At 51.1% G+C, this 20,081-nt stretch overlaps 1 protein-coding gene across 3 annotated transcripts; it reads right to left on the minus strand.

The window, feature by feature from the left end:
- Positions 1-2,043: 2,043 nt before the first annotated feature.
- Positions 2,044-18,630, minus strand: ACCS (1-aminocyclopropane-1-carboxylate synthase homolog (inactive)). Of its 3 annotated transcripts, none has more exons than XM_012790454.3 (16): positions 18,329-18,630; positions 17,798-17,871; positions 16,753-17,040; positions 13,035-13,094; positions 11,257-11,327; positions 10,082-10,151; positions 9,548-9,614; positions 8,327-8,424; positions 7,749-7,826; positions 6,881-6,981; positions 6,207-6,296; positions 4,826-4,871; positions 4,574-4,715; positions 2,764-2,906; positions 2,503-2,656; positions 2,044-2,365 (listed from the first exon to the last, which is right to left on the minus strand). In XM_012790454.3, the coding sequence occupies exons 3-16, from the start codon at positions 17,038-17,040 to the stop codon at positions 2,268-2,270; spliced, it is 1,506 nt and encodes a 501-aa protein (XP_012645908.2). In that variant the 5' UTR covers positions 17,798-17,871; positions 18,329-18,630; the 3' UTR covers positions 2,044-2,267. The 3 variants fall into 3 exon arrangements, with proteins under 3 accessions (XP_012645908.2, XP_075858132.1, XP_012645918.2); XM_076002017.1 differs by having other exon boundaries at positions 18,574-18,594; XM_012790464.3 differs by lacking the exon at positions 17,798-17,871.
- Between the last annotated feature and the right edge of the window lie 1,451 nt (positions 18,631-20,081).

The following is a 20,081-nucleotide window of genomic DNA, read 5'->3' on the forward strand; positions in this document are numbered from 1 at the left end:
GTAAATGAATAGAATTAACAGATTGGAGCACAAACCTAGGAGACTGGCAAGAATGGTACTAAGCTGAACCTGCATCTCAGGGCTATTGGGGAAGGTAACTCAAGCTACTTTGTTGCTCACATAGCATGCACTCTGTCTCACTTAGGTTCCCCTACAGAGAGGCTTAAGTGCAGGCTGTTATTCCAGGAAGCAATCTTAGGGAAAGGAATGAGATGACTGGAATGAGTTCACCAGGAGAAAAGAGAAAGCCAGTCCAAGAGTTTGCTATAGAGCCGGCTACTGCTGGGGCACCTGGAGCTCACCCATTGGAGACTCGTTGAGGATCCATGCATTGCAGAATTGCCCACCTGTGTTGAGGAAAGGAATACTTATCCACTGGCCCCTGTCCCCCACTGCTCCAGAGCAGGCCCAGAAGAGGTGACTTCCTCCTCGTTTCTGGTTTGCATGTGCCCCAGCGGTCCCGTGGGCTGTGCAAGAGAAGAGCAGGACAGAAAGTAAAAGCTACAGGGTGTAGCGGAGACACTGTCAGGCTACAAGCACACTTAGCTGACTGACTGCGGTAATAGGCAAAGCAAAAAGGCAAGCGGAGAGGACTTAAGACGGATGCAAAATACATCCAACCCATACTGCACAGAAAGATACGCAAGGTGCTCACCCACTCAGCAGAGCGCAAGTCAGCTGCGGTTGCAGCCCTCCCTTCTGTCCACTCAAAGAGAGATGAGCTCAGTTCAGGCCCAGATTCTTGGTATAATCAGCCTGTGTTGGGAAACCTACTTAGATTCCCTCTCAAGAACTAGGAGTCATTCTTCTGAAAAATCTAAAGGGATTTGCCACCTGGGGGACCCTGAACAACAGGGGCAGAGTGACAATGGAGGTTTCTTGAAGGATGCAGGAGACTCTCAAATGTGGCCATTTCTTATTCTGACCCTCTGTGAAAGCTGAAATCATCCCAGTAAAATAAATCCAGACAACCAGGGTTTCTTGGAAGTGAGAGTAGAAAGAAGTGGTACATAGCCAATGGGACTTAAAAATAATTAAAAATGAGTATGATGACAACAACCAAACTAGCCTGACTTTGAATCCTGGCTCTGATACCTTTTAGCTATGTGATAACGGGAACATCTTCCAATCAGTTTCCTCATTTCAGACTCAGCTTGCCAGTATTTTTGCATCAGAAATAATGGATGTAAATTACCCACACAGTGTCTGGCACATAGGAGGTACTCAGTAAAAGACAGGCAGGAAAGACTGAATGAAAGGCAGGCAGAAAGAGAAAAAAAATCATAAACCAAATGGCATGGTGTGGAGAACAGAAATGCTGATTTCACTGACGTTCTCTTAGAAGGGGAGCAAGGGGGGAGTCAGCTTTTCTCAGCAGGAGAGTCAGCACCTGGAAGGGTCCTCGGCTCACAGCTTTATGGTCGGATCAGGACGCTCAGTCCGGCTGTGAACCAAAGCACCCTGGAGATGGGGTGGGCAGCCCTTCCTCCGTACACTCAGGGTGGGAAAGCCAGCGTAGGCCAGCTCTGCCCCACAGCAGCCTCGGTTCAAGGGTTCCAGCCCCAAATCTTCCCCCCACGACTATCGCTAGGTCACTCTGCTTTGGGACATCAGTGAAGGTGGCTCCTTCCCAAGCAGAAGAAGGAGCTTCCCGGAGATGGAGAGGCCACTTCAACTGCCATAGAGAAGCCATTCTTGGCTCCACTATGGAATCCTGGCCCCGAGCAGAGCCCTGCCCCAGGTTCCGGGTGTGCTGTGAGCCCACCTGTCCTAAATGTAGGGAGAACAAGAGGAACAAAGAGAATCAGCACCATTCTCCTTGCAGTTTGGAAATTATCGCTTTTTAAAAAATGTTCTCAGCAAACTCTCTTATATGTGCTGTTCCTTTGACTCATTTCCCTGGCAACAAAGAGGTATGAAGGCACCATCAAAAAGAAGGTACAGGTTGTTTGTTTTCTCTTCCTGTGCTCAGTGGGGCGGAGGGCGGTGGCTGGGCGCAGTCACGACTCCTCCATTCTGTAAGTCACTCACAACGGAGGCATGTGGCTTCTCCCAGTTTTAATAGGGGACAGGGATGGCCCAAGTTGAACCAGAGTTTAAGGAGTCTCCAGCTGCCACAGAGAAAGGCAAGAAGCAGTTCTGCTTCAGGGGCAAAGCCACGTTGGGTATCTTCCTGGCAAATGGCACATCCATCGTGTTCTGTAGCCCCAGAACGCCCCAGGTTGGCAGTGGCTGCCAGGCCCTGTATCCACGAGGCAATGGCCAGCTCACCTGCGCTGGTCACTTGGCTCCTGGGTCTGACAGGGAGGAGGGTCTTCTGCCACCTGGGCCTTTTCCTCGAGCACCTGCCGGACCCTCTGCATCCCTGGGGAGGGCCAGTGAGGGGCCAGTCAGCACTGATGGCTGGTGGGTGGGGACGAACCAGCTGAGGTTGCTGGGGTGGAAGGAGGGAGGGCAGGTGAAGGATGAGGCTGGGGACTGGGCTGCAAGGAGGCTGCTCACCCAGGCGAAGCCGGTGGGCCTTGTCCGAGAAGACGAGGCGGAACCAGCCGGGCTCCTTACACTCGAAGGCCTTGCCAAAGGACAGCAGCACCTTCTTGTCCAAAAAGCGACGCCAGAGCAGCAGTTCCTCCTCAAAGGTGGCCTCGGGCAGGTACTGGGAGGGTGGAAGGGGTTTGGGATGTAGATGAGACCCCCTCCCGCCCCTCCCACGCTGGGGAAGACCCGAGACTCCCTCCCAACCCTCTTCTCCACCTGCATTACCTTTCTCAAGTCAACCCAGATGAAGAAGCCGGCCCCACCGCTCAGGAAGGGGACCCCCAGGGCCCTGAGCTCTTCCGAGACGTAGGTGTGTGCAGCCTTGAGCCGGGCGAGGTTTTCCGGCAGGTACACCTGGTTGATCCAGTCTGTTTGGGCGAAAGGGAAGCCAAAAGATAAATCTCCCATCAGCCCTCTACTCGGACCCGCTAGTCTAAGTGCTGAAAAGAAAAAGGCCACAAGCTGCAGGGACTGTGTGAGTCCCTCCTCTAGCTGCTTGATGGGCGGGGAGGGGAGGGTTACAGAGGGAGGCAGGAAGGGGGTGGGAATTCCATGTTTGGTGTAAAGCACCTTCAATCCAGATACGCGGCCCTGACCGCTCCAGATCCCGCACCCCGTTCAGGGGCCCAGAGTGCAAAGTCCCTCGGGACACGGAATCAAACCAAAGCTTTATCCAGCTCTAAAGTGATGCTTAGAGTCACACGGATTCAGGTTCAGATCCCAGCGTGGCCACTGACAAGGGATGGGGCCTCGGGCAACTGCACCTCTTTGATCCTTTTTGGTTGTTGCTGTACAGTTCTATGAGTTTTAACACGTGTACAGATTTGTGTCACCACCACCCTAGCCAGGATTCTGAACAGTTCCATCGTCCCAAAGCATACCCTCATGATGTTTACAGGCATGTTGGCCCTTTCCTGGCAAATATTGATCTGTTACCCGTCGCTACAGTTTTGCCTTTTCCAGAATGTCACAGAAGTGGACAGTATGTAATGTATACAGTATGTAATGTATACAGTATGTAATCATTTGAGGCTACCTTCTTTCACGCAGCAGAATGCCTCTGAGACTAATCCATGCTGTCGTGGACTTTACTGCAAGTAGCACCCCATTGTGTAGATGTGCCGCAGTTTGTGTACCCACCTATCTGAGGAAGGATATGGGAGTTGTTTCCAGTTAGGCGTGATTATGAATAAAGCAGCTATGAACAGTCATGTAGAGGTTTTTGTGTGACCATCAGGGTCAACATCTATGGGTGGGATTGCTGGGTCACTTGGTAGGTGTGTGTTTAAGTTTCTATGAGACACTGCAGAATTGTTCTCCAAAGTGGCTGAACCATCTTCCACTCCCACCAACACTGGATAAGAGTTCCAGCTGCTCCTCATCCTTGTCAACACCTGATGCTGTCACTATTTTTTAAAACTTTTAGCTATTATAGTGGGTGTGTAGTATCCGGTCTTCATTTTCTTCAACTGTAAAATAGTATGGAAAATATAAGAATTCTTGCTTCCAGGATTCTGGAAAGGCATGAATGAGATGATACAGAAGAAGCAGTTGGAGGGCTCAGCAAACGGTGACAACTACAGGTAACCTTTGCTAGCCACACGCGCTATCTGAACCTAGGAACAGAACAGATTCTTGCAGGGAGAGAGACACTTGTGTTATAACAATTGTATCTTAGTCACTTCTGCTCTATTTTTTAAGTGCTCACAGCTAATAATGAGTTCACATTGATCAAGTGCCTATTATATGCCAGGCACTAGTCTAACTGAATTACAAATCACACTAATCTTACAAGACAGGTGCCATCATGATCCTCCTTTGCAGAGGAGGAAACTGAGGCTCAGGGAAGTGAGGTAATGTGCCACACAGCCAGGAAGTGACAAAGCAGGCTACGAACCCAGTCTGGGTCCAGAGCTGCCGCTCTCAAAGGCCGCCCTAAATTATTCTCATGGGAGAAGTATCCATGGTCCCCAGTCAGTCCCAGGCTGACTCCAAACCTCCCCCCATTTTCAGGTCACCAGGCCCAGGCAGTCACCACGGTCCCGGAGCAGCTGTGCCATCTGATACTGGACCAGGCCACTGAGGCCATGATAGCGGCAGAGGGAAGCCACGGCAGTGGCCACGTCCGGGTTTTCTGTGTACAGCGTGCCAAAGCGGAGCCCAGACATTCCGAAGTCCTGCAGAAAGAAGCACCCTGGGCAGCGGCCAGCCCTCCCCAGAGGAAGCTGGTTCCATCCACCTGCCTGCCCTCCCACCTCCCTGACCCCGAAGCCAGCTGGGAGCTCACCTTGCTGGCCCCCCACATCACATGGGTCCTCTGGGGGTCAGGCAGCCTGCAGAGGACACAGCGTGGGAACAGAGTGGTGAGAAGCACGGGAGCTCACACACATTTGGTTGAACAAATAAAGAGAGGGTTGGATGAACCTGGTTCTGGTTCTGGGTCAAACCCTGGTTTCATCTCTTTGAACCACCAATTCCCATCCATTCTCTAGAGCACGATTCAGCAAGTAACAGTCCCCAGGGCAAACCTACCCTGTCGCCTATTTTTGTAAATAAAGTTTTATTAGAACACAGCTAGCCTCACTCACTGACACAGATTCTACGACAGGGTTGAGAGACCACCTGGCCTATAAAACTTAAAATATTTACCATCTGGCCCTTTACAGGAAAAACTTGCCAACCTCTGATCAGCTCCTCAAAGGGACCTTCCCTAAACACCCCCAGAGACCAGGCCAATTGGGCACCCCAAGCAAATCCTCTCACAGCTCCCTGGACTTCTCCATTTTAGTATTGATCACAGCCATAATCCAACAGCCAGCTGTGTATTTAGCAGCTAACGTGTTTTTTCTGGCTACAAATTAAAGTTCCATACAGGAAGGGCCTATGTCTTTCTTGTTCAGTGTTGTGACCCCAGCACCCAGCACAGTGCCTGGCACGGGAGAGATGCTCAAAACACACCAAGGGTTGTGGACAAGTCACTATTTCCTCTGTGTCCCACCTTCCTAATCCATAAAATGAATGGGAGTAACGATCCACACTCTGTCTTCTCTGCAGAGCTTTGTGAGGACTAGGATGAGAGGACCAATGACAAGGACATTGCCATTGTGGGGCTGAAGGTTCTGAACAAACAGCAGGAATTGTTTGAGTACCTGAAGGTCAGATCTGCAGATTTGACAGATGATCTAGTCTAAGTGTTTCCAGAGGTGTTTTGGCCACAAATTCTTCCTTGCACGAAATCTAATTTTTTTAAAAAAGCCCCATATTTAAACAGCCAGAAGTGTTTGGCACAGGCAAATGGCTCTGGAAGTACTTGCTGAAAAACTGAGTGAGTGAACGAATGAATGAATAAAACTAGAGTTTCTCCAGGAATGAAGGAATCAGCAAAGGAGGCCAGCTTCCCACCCACGCAGCCCTCCCTCAAGGAATCTTAAGGCCTCTCCTTGGAGTTCTCAGAAACCACAGAATAATTTGAAAAACACTGGTCTAGCCCAAGCCTTCCACTGTCTCACTAGGGGATCTGGGGACCAGCGGGATAAGCTGAATGCAAGAGGCCATGCCCTGGGCAAGCGAAGCCCTGTGGGCTGAGCCAGGAAGAGGCCAGAGGGGCAAGGGAGCAGGGGCAGCTGGAGGAGTCAGTCATGAGGGGGGCGGTGGGGGGGGAGCCTCACCTTTCCAGGCTCAGCACGCTGCGGTACCCAACTGCCTTCTCAAACACGGACAGCATGTAGACCTCGTCCACAACCACGTGCAGCCAGTACCTGCAGTGAGGCAGGTGGTGGGAGGAGAGGGCTTGGTCTGCGGGGCAAATGTGTTCCCTGGCGGAGGGGTGACAGAGCACCAGAAACCCAGAGGGACCTGGGTCTAGCCCAGGGCCACCAAATTTGTTCTCTCAAGAAACACCCTTCTTTTGTCAATGTTTTCAAACAAACAGGAAGCCACACATAGAAAGCAGATGACAGTGGAGCTTCCAAAGTGCTGTAGGGGAGAGGGGGACCCCCAGGTACCTCCATGGAGGGGCACGGTTAAGTGCGAGGGCTCGAATGAAAAAGACCCCGAGTCGAGTGTGGCTCCATGCCCCACGTGATTACTCTGAGGCCTGGTGAACTGGGCAGAATAACCGTGTCAGTACTTGGCGGGGGGGCGTGAGGACTGTATGAGATACATGAAGTGCTTAGCGTGGGCCCGGCCCCTGGAGCATGCAATAAATGACAGCTGTTGTCAGAGAGAGAGAGAGAGATGGCAGCCCACAAATCCCAGCTTCGCCACCCACTGCAGGAAGGGTGGGGTGAAGGGGCACAAGGGCCTGCCAGACACCCTGTGAGGGGGAGTGCGGGTCCCTCACCTCTTGGCAAATACCAGGTACTCCTGCAGCTCTCCCGGGGCGTAGACGTCACCCAGAGGATTCTGGGGGTTGATCAGGATGAGGCCTTTGACCTTTACACCCTGAAACCATCCATGGGGCAAGAGACCATCAGCTCTTCCCCAAGGCCAGAGCTGCACCAACAAAGGGGCTAATCGCTGGGCAGCTCTCGGGGGAATGTGAGGGGAACACGTTCGTGCCCCATCGGGAAGCAAATAACTAGGACATGGAAATCCACCTGCAGCATTATTGTGCCAATGATGGAAAGAGAACAAATGCAGAGAATGGGGCCCAGAGGGAGATGTGCCCAAATGCAAGGAAGTCACCTTTGTTGGTGGAATTATGGGGTGGGCCTTTTGCACTGTCAAAATTCCTACAGTGGGCACGGACAGCTTTAATGACCAAGGTAAAGAACATGAAGTAGGCAGATTTGTGAAGAGTGGACTGGAAGGAACCACCGGAGTCCTGGTCTCTGCCTCCCTTCAGGAGGTCTCGGACACCCTCAGAGTGGGCAGGGCCACCCTCGAGTCCCCGCGGAGACTTGTCAAACCACAGACTCCTGCACTCCACACCTGACCCACTGAATTGCAATCAGATGGTGCGGGGAGAGTGGGTATTTTTGGTGAAGGTCTGTACACTGGGGTTTCAGAATCTTTTTCTAAAGGGAAAACCCTCCACGGGCAGGGTCCTGCCTGACTCCTAGAGGGGTTCCGTGCCACCACCCTACCCGCCTGTCCCCATCACAGGCTGCCAACCCCACTCCCAGGTGGAGATCAGCCACAGGAAGAGGGGTCCATGCCCTGCCCAGACCCTCTCACTCCCAACCTTGGGCTGGATCTGATCCCCAGACCTTAGAAGTAGCTTCTTGCAGGGCCATCTCCAGCTTCTCCACTGTGAGCTGGAAGGGGCGTGTGTCTGTCCCAGTGACCTGGAGAAAGACCCACCAGAGCCACCAACCAAATTCAGTGATACTCTCCCCCAAAACCTGAACTCTCAGGCCTCTCCTCCCCTGTAATTTCCAGCCTCCTTGGAATGGTCACTAGAAAAACAAGGGGTGGGCGTCAGTCCCTCTTACTGCCATCCGCCCCACCCCATCACATCAGGGACACCCTCATCACTCTTAGGTTTCTGGCAGAGGCCCCAGGGCCCGCTGATTGAGGCCCAGGGACTTCCATGTTGAGGTCTTCTCTGCCCTGTCCCCACCCACTGCTTCTGGGGCTGGCTCTTGTCTTCTACATTGACCCCAGGGTCTCAGAGCCTCTGCCAAGCACGACAGCCATGTGGCAACAGAGGGCTATATTCCCTGTTCCCCACAACCCCAGGTCCCCAACACACACTTCCTTCCATGTCCACCCTCAAATTCAGACTCAGGAAACTCCCAGCCTACAGGCAGGCCCAGGTCCCACCTGGGTTGCCAGGAGCCCTTACCTTGCTGTCCAGATAGACATAGGCCAGCCGGACGTTGCCATAGAGATGGACGTGCTGTGTGATGGCTCCGTAGTACGGGGTAGGGATCAGGAAAGCCTCTGGGGGCCAGAAGGGACCAGGGCCTGTCACCCTCTGGCTGGAACACACCAGGCCCCCTGTCCATTGGCCCCACCGCCTCTCCAAGCCTTACTGAGCACCTACTATGTGCTGGGAACTGTGCCGAACATTTATTTGCATTTTATGTCATTTGCTCCTCAAAATCACTCTCCCAAGTAGGTACTATTGTCATCCTAACTTTATAGACAGAAAACTGAAGCTAATTGGTCCCTGTTCTTAATTGTTCTAGAATGGGAAAGAAATTGCCTATTATATCCTCACAATGAATCTTCCTTTTATGGATCCAGTCCTGGTTACCACCTCTCCTTGTGTCACTTTGACAAGTTGCCTAACCTCCTGTGCCTTAGTCTCCTTATCTGCAAAATGGGGATGACCATAGAACCTACTCTGTAAGGTGTTGTGAGAATTAAATGGCACATATGTGTAAAGCCTTAAGCCCATACCTAGCCAATAAATGTTACTAATATTATCACTATCAGTTAAGCCATCATGATGGGCCTCTGTTCCTTGCCATTGATAACCCCTGGCCGTGACCAGTTCTTAATACAACAGTGGCTCTTGTACTGGCACTGCTGGCCGCCTGCTCAACAGACATTCCGATTTCCTTGCTGAGAGAGCACCAATCTTTCCAGATATGATCCTGCAACATGACCAGAAGCTTGAGGGGATGAGCCACATCTGGTTTAAGGCAACCCCGGTTCCCTTCCCCAGGGACCGCTTTGGGAACAGGTTTACAGGTCAGTCCTGGTCAGTAACATACCAGGGGCCCCTGCTGGGACTCCTCTGGGGAAGAGCATCCCCAGCCCCTCTCCTGATAAACAAGAGACAGGCACAATCTTGTCCCTTTCTTCCTGCACTAAGACACGCCGTCACATGAGGATGCAACAAACACCTTGCAACCATGAAGCAAAGACAAAGCCCCGGACCCCGACATCACACGAACCTGCCCTGGAACTGCCAACCCCTGGTGTCTTGTTACACCTGCAGTCTAGCATATTCCATCATGGGCCCAAGCACACTGATGCGGCCCTGGAGGCCGGCAGCTGGGGATGCCATGGGCACAACGCTGCCCCCAGTGCAGAGCGGGGCGCAGAGCTCACTTACCCCCCGCCTCACACAGCACCGTGGCCAGAGCAGAGAAGAGGGAGGCACAGCCGTTCAGAACAACCACCTGAGGGTGATACATCCAGGGGACAGAGAGGAATCATTTGTGAGGGAGCCAGGACCCACAGCCTCTGTCCCAGGACAGCCAGGGCCCTCTCCTCCTGCCCTCCAGGGCTCTGTCACAACAAAGCCCAGGAGGACCCAAAGGCCCCTCCCGACCAACGGCCACGTTCATCATCCATGTGGACCCTGCTCCAGACGATCTGAGCAAGGTAGAGGGGGCTGGTCACCCAGAGGGTCTTGCCTGAAGGTGTGGTGGCAGAGGGGCCACAGAAGAAAGTGGCACAGAAATTATACCCAACACTCTCAACATCTAGGATTAGGGGCAAGAAGGGACAAGGTATTCCTAATTCCAGCTGGAAACAAATCAAAACCGAGTAAAAAGAGGATCCCAATCCCACCTTGCCCTTGACCAGCCAAAAGTTGGGAGGGGAGGCGGAAGGACAGGAGACAGCAGAGGAGAGGGCTACTCACATTCTCCGGTTTGAGGGGTGCCGGGCTCTTGCAGTAGAAAGACAGGAACTTGGCCACTTCCTCTCGGAGGCTGGCGGTAAGACAGGCGGGCAGTGCTTGCCAGAGGACCCCCAACCCGCGCCGCAGCCCAGAGCGCCTCTGGCCACTCTGCAGGCAGCTGCCATTACTGCTCCCCAGTTTCCCACTAGGGAGGTGTGGTCGCACCTGTCTCCACTCCTTGGTACCCACCTCCCTTACCCCCACATGCATTGCAGTAGTTCCAGGACACCAAACCCCACCTAGTCTGGAGACCTCAGGGATACCAAAAGTAGCACTCAATATGTAGATCTAACTAATCATCATAATAAACACTATCATTATCATAGCTGTTATTGCTAATATTTTTTGAGCATTTATCTTATGCAAATGTTATTTAGAACATTTTACTCATTTAATCTTCATAATAACCTGTTATATGACTACTATACTACTGCTACTATTATTCCCATTGTATAGACAAAGAAACTGAGGACTAAAGGAAGGAAACCACCTGCTGGCAAGAGGCAGAGTCCACACTGAAGCCCAGCAGAACACAGTACTTTGCAATCAGTCTTGGGATCAAGTCTTGCTTGGCCACCAAGCTCTGAAAACAGCGTCCCCTAGTAAGTGCTCAATGAGTACAAACCATTCATAGTAATATTTCCCACCTCCCATCTGACCATTCGAAAAAGGCCCCAGCAAACTCCCCCAACCCCAACGCTGGATCCTCTGAGCTACTGAGACAGCAGGAACAAAGACGCCTCACCTGACGGCCCTCTCCATGCCTAACACCCAGGGTTGCAGAAACCAAGCTGGGGCGCTCCTGGGCTGGGGTGGGACCAGCCGGAGACACCAGTTCCCTGCAGTTGCTCCAGAAGACCCCGCACATCGCCAGGTCTTCAGGACTAGACCCTCGGCCCACGGCAGGCTTTCCCAACCTGCCACTGTTGAGACTTGGGGCCAGATAATTCTTGTTCTGGGGGCTACGCTGTGCACTGTAGGAGCTGCAGCAGCATCCTGGCCTCTACCCACTAAATGCCAGTAGCCCCCCCCCTTCCAGTTATGACACCCCAAAATGTCTCCAGATGTTGCCACACATCCCCAGGGGGCCAAACTCGCCCTGTGCTGAGAGCCACTGGCCTGTGGCAGCTACTTACAACAGGTGTCCCCTCCAGTCAGGGTACTGCAGCAGGGACGGCTCCACCCACTGCATGTCGGGCTGAGTCAGCTGGGGACAGAGAGGGGAGAGCGGGGCTGAGAGCCGGCACCGCCGCCTGCATGCGCAGCACCGAGGCCTGTGAAGCCAAGCGCTTGTTCTGCGCACCAGAGGCACCAGGTAGCAGAGCTGAGACAAACACCCGGAATTTCTGACTTCTAGTTGAGTGTTTTGTATAACACTGCCACCCGAAAAACTGGAGGGCAGCTCCGCAGAGGCAGCAATTGGAGACCACACCACTCAGCTTCTCCATGGGGTGGCAGAAAAGGCCCCAGCAGTGGGGGCCGTCACCTCAGTCCCACCTCCAACTTCTGGAGGGACTCAGGCTACCGTCTTCCCACAGGCTGAGCTCAACCTCACATTTTGGAAAATGTGGCAGCTTCCAGACAACGCACTCTGTGCCCAGGTTAGTAACTCCTTGGGCATCACAGGCACAAGGTCATAAAAGGGCCAATGCAGGGGCCTTGGGCAGTGGGGCTAGAAGCAAGAAAAGGAATCAGCCACTTCTGCACAACTGGGTCCAGCCTTTCCCTCTCTGTGTCCCTCCCGCAGAGCTCCGCCGTCCAATATGGCAGCCGCTGACCACGTGTGGCTATTGGGCACTGGAACATGGCTGGTCTGAATTCAGAAACACTAGCTTTTGAAGACTTGGTGTGAAAAAAGTATGTAACATATACCATTAATAATTTCTTTTATTGATTACATGTTGAAATGGTCATATTTTGAATATATTAGGCTAAATAAAATACATTATTAAAATTAACTTTACCAGGGTTTTCTTTTACCTTTTTAATGGAATACTTGTAATTATATATGTGGGTCACCTTTTATTTATTTTGGCGCTGAGCTTCCATAGGAGGAGGAGTGGGCTTTAGGTTACGCAGGTCTTTCAAACCTACTCCCTGCAGCCCCTGCCCCATGGGGCTTGGATTTTTCACCTTTGGAAATAATATTCCTTTGGGTTAACCCTGCTATCTCTATAAACCCAAACTCTGCTGCTATAGCCTTGGGAGACATATTTATTGGGTATTTCCAGTGGTTTGCTAGAGATGGTTCACACCAGTTCAAGAAATCTGATTGTGAAATTTTCAGTAATTTCGCAAGCTGTGTTAAAAACAGCTGCTTTTAAAAATTAAATTAATATAAACTTAAAATTAACTAAATTATCTTAACAACAAAGGAAATAAGCATTCTTAACATCACCGCTTCCTGATTTGTTACTACATATCACTGTCTATGCTCTTGTAGTCATTTCTATGTGTCTGTATGGTGGGAAAATGACATAAAGTGCACCAGTGCACCTTTCTTCCAAGTCCGCATGCAGTGATGTCACGTCAGTAGACCCAAATTGGCCACGGTGCCAACTGACACCATAGAAATTGGGAAAGCTACAAATTAGGGCTTTTGTTGTTATTGTTCCCCAGAAGAGCCAGTCGCTAAACACTGACCACATAGCACTGTCCCCCGACCCCGGAGATCAGGGACCCAACATGGCAGGAGGCACCGAGCAAGGGAAAGAGTCTGAAGAGGACCACCGTGGGGGAAGTGACTCACTCAAGATCACACAGAAAGTTGTCCCTGAGGAAGGCCTGGAACCTGGGTCTCCTGACTCCCAGGCCAGCGCCACTAAGGCAAGCAGCAGGCGCTTGTGGCGAAAGCATTCCAGGGAAGACAGCCCCTCAAAGCTGGGGACGCCACCCAGAGTACCCCAGGACTTACCCTCCTGGACAGCAGGTCAAAACAGAGTTTATTCTCGCTGGTGCCCAAGTTAATGATGCCCTGGAGAAGAGAGGTACAGAGGCAGGGTGAGCATGGCAGGGGAGCGCCAATGAAAGGCCCAAAGGGCCTGGGCACGGTGGCTCACACTTGTAACCCTAGCATTCTGGGATGCCACGATGGGAGGATGGCTTGAGGTCAGGAGTTCAGGACCAACCTGAGCAAGAGTGAGACCTCATCTCTACTAAAAATAGAAAAATTGAGCGAGGTGTGGTGGCGCATGCCTACAGTCCCAGCTACTTGGGAGGCTGAGGCAGGAGGATCACTTGAGCTCAGGAACTGGAAGTTGCAGTGAGCTATGACGATGCCACTGCACTCTAGCTCTGGCAGCAGAGTCTCAAAAAAAAAAAAAAATTAACAAAATTAAAAAATTTTAAAAAATTAAAAAAAAAAGGCCCAAGAAGCCCACAGAGGTTGCAAAGCAAAGTGGGAGCTCCCTACAATCCTGCCCTTCCAACCTCTGCCCTGCCTCTGCTCAAGCTGTGCCCTCCACTCAGCTTCTATTTCTGAAGCTCTGTCCAAATGCCATCACCTCCAGGGAGCCTCCCTGAAACCTAACCTGGAAGGATCTTTTCTTCTTCTGAATCCTACAGGTCTTGATCTGTCCCCTCTAGAGCACGGGTCAGATTCTGCTCCAGGTCGCGGGCGCTGATGTATATGCTGTACGTCCCTATGAGGGTAAGCTCCCGGAGGCCACTTGCATGCCAAAGACACCTCTGTATCTCTCAAGGGGCTTAGCGGAACTCAACGCATGTTTACAGGATGAAAGACTGTTCACAGTAAATTGGCACCCTGGCAGGAACAGGAACAGGATGGGTGTAGATAAAGAAGAGGCTCCTGTGTCGGTGTAAACACTCCCCAGGAGATCTGTGCAACATCGCACAACAGCTAGATCCTCAGCCGGCAGGAGAGCGAGAGGCTGGAAGCCACAGCCCAAGCTCTCCCTTTCAGAGTCCCCAGAGAGATGGCTGCAGGCCCCCCGCACAGCCACCTCCCGGCCCCTGAGCTAATGCAGGGAAGTGAAGCACGGAGGGAAGATGAAAATGTAGAATTTGAACGAGCTCAGATTATTACAAGGTAAAAGGCAGTGCTGCTTCCTCCTCTGGGAAGCAAACTGGGAGGCTCCTCCACGCACGGCCAACGCATCCGAACATCCTGGCAGGGATGAGCTCCCTTCAAAACGCACGCACGGCCCAACTGCTTTCACCCTCCACTGCTGAGCCCGGGTATGGGCCACCGTAATTTCTTATCCATGTCATCGCAATAGCCTCCCTACTTCCTCTCTTGCATGCTCTCTTATCGCTACACAGTGGTCCAAGTCACCCTTTAAAAACTGAAATCAGATCAAATTCCTCCTCCCTTGACTGCCTCCTATCCCACTTTGTCTGAAATCAGAAGGCTCACCACGTCTTGTGGCACCCTACAGGACCTATTACCAATGCCGCCCATTATCTGTTTTTTGGAAAATCCCGTATTTGCTTTATTTTTTAATAGAATTTATTTCTCAGAGCAGTTTTAAGTTCACAGCAAAACTGAGTAGAAAGGACAGGGTTCCCATATACCCTCTGCCCCCACATATACTTTCCCATATACCCTATTCCCCACTGTCTTAGTCTGTTTTGTGGTGCTGTAACAGAAGACCACAGACTAATTAATAAATGATAGAAATTTGTTTCTCATGGTTCTGGAGGCTAGAAATCCAAGATCAAGGGACTGGCAACTGGTGAGGGCCTTCTCATTACCTTTCTGATCTCACTGTCTGCCCACCTAGCTTCACTCCAGCCCCAGTGGCCCCTTTGCTGTCCCTTGATCTCATCAAGCATGGGTCCACCCCAGGGCCTTTGCACTGCCTATTCCCTCTACCTGGAATGCTCTTGCCCCCGATATCTGCATGGTTTGCTTCCTGGGGTGGGCAGCCTCCAAGATCCCCACCTCCTAACATCCAAACCCCTTGAGTGTGGGCTGGACTGAGTGACTTGCTGCTAATGAACAGAACATACAGAGGTGATGTCCCTTCCAAGGTGAGGTTATAAAGAGTCTGTGGCTTCCATCATGATCCCTCATTCTCCCTTGGGTCACTTGCCCTGGGGAAGCCAGCTGCCATGTCATGAGGCAGTCCCGTGGAGAAGCCCATGGTGGGGAGAGACTGAGGCCTGCTGATCACCATGTGCGTGAGTTTGGAAATAGAAAGTTCAAGCTTTCAGATGAGACTGCAGCCCCAGCTTCTCGGCAACTCCGCAGAAGATCTTTTGGATTCCCTAGCCCCAGAAATTGTGAAATGTTTGCTGTTTTAAGCTGTAGAGATTTAAGATAATTTGTCTCACAGTAATAAATAACTAATATAATCCTTCATGTTTTCCAGGTCTCTGCTCAAATGTCACCCTATTAAATTTCCTTTCTGTGACCTCCTATTAAATAGCAATACCCCCAGCCCACCCATCATGCACCCTCTTTACCCTGATTTATTTTTCTCTGTAGTACTTATCACCATATACTACACTTTTTTCTCTGTTCACTGTCTCCTCACCTAGAATATAAACTCCGTGAGGACAAGAACTCTGTTTTTGTTCACTGCTGTAACTCCGGCATCTACAACAGTGCCTGGCACCTGGTAGATACTCATCAAATAAAGATTATTAAAGGGTTATTTGTGATAGCTCTCTGACTTCTGAAGGTATAAATAATTAGGACAGATTTTATCAATAATAATAGCAGGTACCCTTTATTGAGTACTAGGTGGCAAGCACTGTGCTAATAATAACCTCATACACCTGCTCCCATTTAATCTTTACCCTTCTGCAGGGCAGGTATTATTATCCCATTTTAGAGATGAACTGAGATTCAAAGAAGCTAAGTAACTAGCTCAACAATACAGAACCTACATGTGAAACATTTGTGACTGGAACCCTAGTTCTGTCCCAACTGCAAAGTTGGATAGTTGACAGATTGTGGGTCAGAATCCACAGAATAGCATTCTATGGGCCGATCAAGGTGGCTCACACCTGTAATCCTAGCACTTTGGGAGGCTGAGGATAGAGGATTATTTGAGCCCAGGAGTTCAAAACCAGCCTGAGCAACACAAGGAGACCCCATCTCTACAAAAATTTTAAAAAATTAGCTGGGTATGGTGGCACACAACCGTGTGCCAGCTACTCAGGAGGCTGAGGCAGGAGTATTGCTTAAGTCCAGGAGTTTGAGTTTGTAGTGAGCTATGCTAACACCACTATACTCCAGCCTGGGCAACAGAGTCAGAACCTGTTTCTCAAAAAAAAACCAAAAAAAGAGCATTCTCATTCTATTGTTCGTGAACTCCTCCCTCACAAATCAGGGTCTATTTTACTATTATTATGATGATTTTTAATGTTTACTTATTTTAAATTTTCTTAAATTTAATTTTTTAAAATTTTTACATATTTTTTTTTCCTTTCTCTTTAGTCCCCAAGAATGGCATAGATAGGGTCTACTTTATTATAATGGGCCATTTTCTGATCCAGGCAATAAATGGGGGACTCTCTGAGCTACATCAGAAGCCCTCTTGAAGGTCAGAGGACGGTAACTCCAACTTGGCAAGCGCAAGCTGGGTGCTGTCCTATTGGGTCAGGTAGGGTACCCCACCCTGCAATCCCTTCTTGGGTCCCGGTGGGAGGAGAGCCTCACTCACACTGGGGTTCTTGTCCTCATCATACTCATCCATGTGGTAGGTCCTGTAGCCCTCCTCAGCTGAGTCCCAGAACCATTTAATCATTCTTCCTCTAGAGGACAGATAGGAGCTGTTGGAGGAGAACATGACGGGATCACCCACTCCATAGAGTTCCGGCAGCTTCTGGTCTGGCTTTCTGGAGCATTCTCCTTGCAGACAATCCCCATAGCTACTGCCCAGGTCCTGTGTGGAGGCCGGGCCCGCACAGGTGGTAGGTGTCCCAGATTCTGTCTGAGCAAGTGTGGACATCTGCAAAGAGACAGAAGCATTCAGTGCACAGTCCTCAAGGCTCTCCCTCGCACCAGGCACCAAAAATGAGTTGGAGTCATGCGGTTCCCCTTTCGCTTATCTGCCCCTTCCTTTAAGTTCATGCAACCATCACTTCCTGTGACCCTTCCTAGTTGTAACCATGTGTGCAATAAGTAAAATCTGATGAGGACCTACTATGTGCCAGGGGCTGTACCTGCTACATTGATTTAACTTTCATATATTGCTGCTTTAGCTTGTTACACTTCTGCAGAAGTTTTTCATTCTGCAGCCTAAGAGGTCATCAACGTTCTTTTTTCCATCCTTGCTGACCTCAATTACAAAAAGCCAAGTTAAAATGTTCTGAGTTAATGCAGACCATTGCCCAGAAGTCCTGCACGTCTTTTGGCATACAGGGTAGGATGAGATTGTTTAGTGATCTAGAACGGATGGTGGGTGACAACGGGGCGGGGGGAGGAGTGAGGGCTTCCACAAGTGCAGGTTACCCGGGGTGCATCTTCACTCTGGACAGAGGGAGGCGTGGGCACCGGGAGAGAGTGGTCTCAACTCGCCGATGTGAGCTCCTTCACCTCTCTAAGCCGTGTATACCCTCATCTGTACAGTGGGTATAAATGTAACCACCTCGCGGATTAGCAGTGAGGATGTAAACATAAGAGATAATGAAAATAAAGTATAGGATAAATCCTGGCTCATAGCCAATGTTAGATAAAATGTGAATCATCATGTCATAACTCCTCACCAATTTTCCCAGACCTGGTGCACAAGCTCCGACACACCAAAGGATGGGTGGTGATCAGTGGGCGGTCCAGAAACCTAGGGGCAGGGGCGGGAGAGGGGGCGGTTAAATTTTGCTCCCTGAAGTCTTCTCAGGGGTCCTCCCCCAATTGGCTGGGCTCTCCCAACAGCCCAGGTCTGAAGAAGGGCAGCACAGTGGATGGAGCCCGAGATGGGCCACACAGCCTGGGACCCGGGGGCGGTAGCGTTCCAGGCTTCGGGTGTCCAGCGGGGCAGTGACAAGTCCACGGCTGGACACCCGTGCCCCGACCAGGCCTCGGAATCCCGCAAGCCCGGGCGGCTGTCGCGCATTGCAACCCCCAAAAGGGCCCTGTGCAGGGCGCAGGACGCCTCGCGAGAGACGGCTCCAGGGTTCCAGGAGGAGGAAGTGTGACCAGTGCCAAGGGCTTCCACACGGAAGCGCAGTGGCTTTTGCTGATGCACAGAGGGAGGCCCGGACGGCTGCCCTCTCTGCAAAGTGGGGGATCACACCTACTTGGCGGAGCTGGGGGAGGCAGGCGCTGGCACTCGGCAGACGCGCGATAAGTGTCCGTTTCCCGTGCCCGGAAACGCCCTCCGGCGCTTTACGGGGTCAGGACAGCCGTGGCCCCGCGCCCCAGCGCGCCCGGGCTCGGGGACCGAGGGCCGCCCGCGTCCGGCCGGGCTTCTGGGACTGTTGGGGACACAGCTCGGCCCTCGCCACCCCAGCCGGAGGACGCCTAGATGGGGCCTGCGCCTTACCGGGCGCACACGTGGCTGCGCCGCGGGACGGGGAAGGGTACCGCGAGAAGGGAAGGGCCGGGGGGCGGAGACCGGCGCGAGGCGGGGGCGGGGCGCAGCTCCAGCCGCGGCTCCCGGTGGCCCGAGCGCGCGGGCCGCCTCCCGGCGGGTCGGCCCCAGCTAGCACGTGGGACACCCCGCCCTGCGCCTTCCGGCCTAGTGCCCCGGGATTTCAGAGGCGATTGGAGCCACAGACGTTTCCTGGCACATGCTGCTTGGCTGCACTTTTCGGAAAAGATTTTCCAAATTAGGGTGAGAGCATCCTTAGGTCTTTCACCAGAGCTTGTGATTTGCAAGGGATTTTCTTCAACCCTCATAGATTCTTTGTTGGAAGGGACTCCTATTACAAATGACAGATTAACGAGAGAAAAACAAGTTTATTATCATGTATATTTCACATATACTTGGGAGACACCATGGGATGTGAGGGACTGAGTCCCGAGTCGTTCTCAAACAGGTGACTCTGAATTTCAGCTTACATAGCGTCTTCAACAAAGAACAGTAAATTTTTTAAATGACAAAATAGGACTTTGGATCTCTACAGGTGGCAACTTGTGGGAAGGCAGATAAATGGGAGACAAAGGCCAGTTAGTAAAGCTTGTTCATGTCCCTTCCTCTGGTACCATCTCCAGGCCATGAGGGGCTAGCGTTGCCTTCAGTGGTTAACTTTTGTTCTCCCTGGTAGAGACGGGGCAGGATACTTCTGTGTTTGTAGATCTATGTCCTACTTTTAGGCAAATAGGGCCAGGGCAGAGAGCTTTCCTGAATCTGCTTCTTGTCTTCAGCTCAACAATCCTGCATATGTGGGGGAGGCCTAGTCTGGTCTCCCGCGTGTTCTACGCAACATTCATTGACCTCTGCCATGAGCTCTCCATATCCTGGCAAGGGGTGCAGTGGGCAATGGGCTCCTGGTGCCAGGGGACCAGGAGCTAGGTCATAAATCTTTGAAAATAAACCATGACTGTGGACTTCTCACTGAGGACAATAGGAGATAGGTAGATATATATTTTGAGGACTGAAGCACTTTTTATCACAGAAGAATAAACAGTATAAAAAAAATTTTTTTAACCTTTCTTTAACACAAAACTGGCATGTCCACACACGCAGGGCCCCTCAGCTGGGTTGGACTTGGTGTGGGCAGGTAGGCTTAGCCTAGCCCCTTGGAATATATATTGTAATCCCGAGGGCTAACAATGTTTTTTAAAAAATCAAAAGGTATAACTAAACCCAAAAAAAGCAATGACATACTAAATAATACTTGATGAATCTGAAAGAAGGAAAAAAATGAACAAAGCATATGGCACAAATAGAAAATAGCAAGAGAGTTGATGTAAAGCCAACCATATTAATAATTTCATTAAATGTGAATTGACTAAAGATTAATTGAAAGATCACTAGACTGGATAAAACAGCAAGAATCAAGTATATGGTGTTTATAAGAGACACACTTTAAATATTAATATAAAGAC

This window comes from Microcebus murinus, chromosome 4 (genome assembly GCF_040939455.1).
Source record: "Microcebus murinus isolate Inina chromosome 4, M.murinus_Inina_mat1.0, whole genome shotgun sequence".
Classification (NCBI taxonomy): Eukaryota; Metazoa; Chordata; class Mammalia; order Primates; family Cheirogaleidae; genus Microcebus; species Microcebus murinus.

Excerpts from the sequence above, each read along its gene's own strand:
- ACCS (XM_012790464.3), bottom strand. The coding sequence starts at position 17,040 with ATGTCCACACTTGCTCAGACAGAATCTGGGACACCTACCACCTGTGCG. Across the intron at positions 11,328-13,034 it reads TTGACCTGCTGTCCAGGAGG|CTGACTCAGCCCGACATGCA; the intron begins GTAAGTCCTGGG and ends CTCTGTCCCCAG. Across the intron at positions 7,827-8,326 it reads ATGTCTATCTGGACAGCAAG|GTCACTGGGACAGACACACG; the intron begins GTAAGGGCTCCT and ends GTCTTTCTCCAG.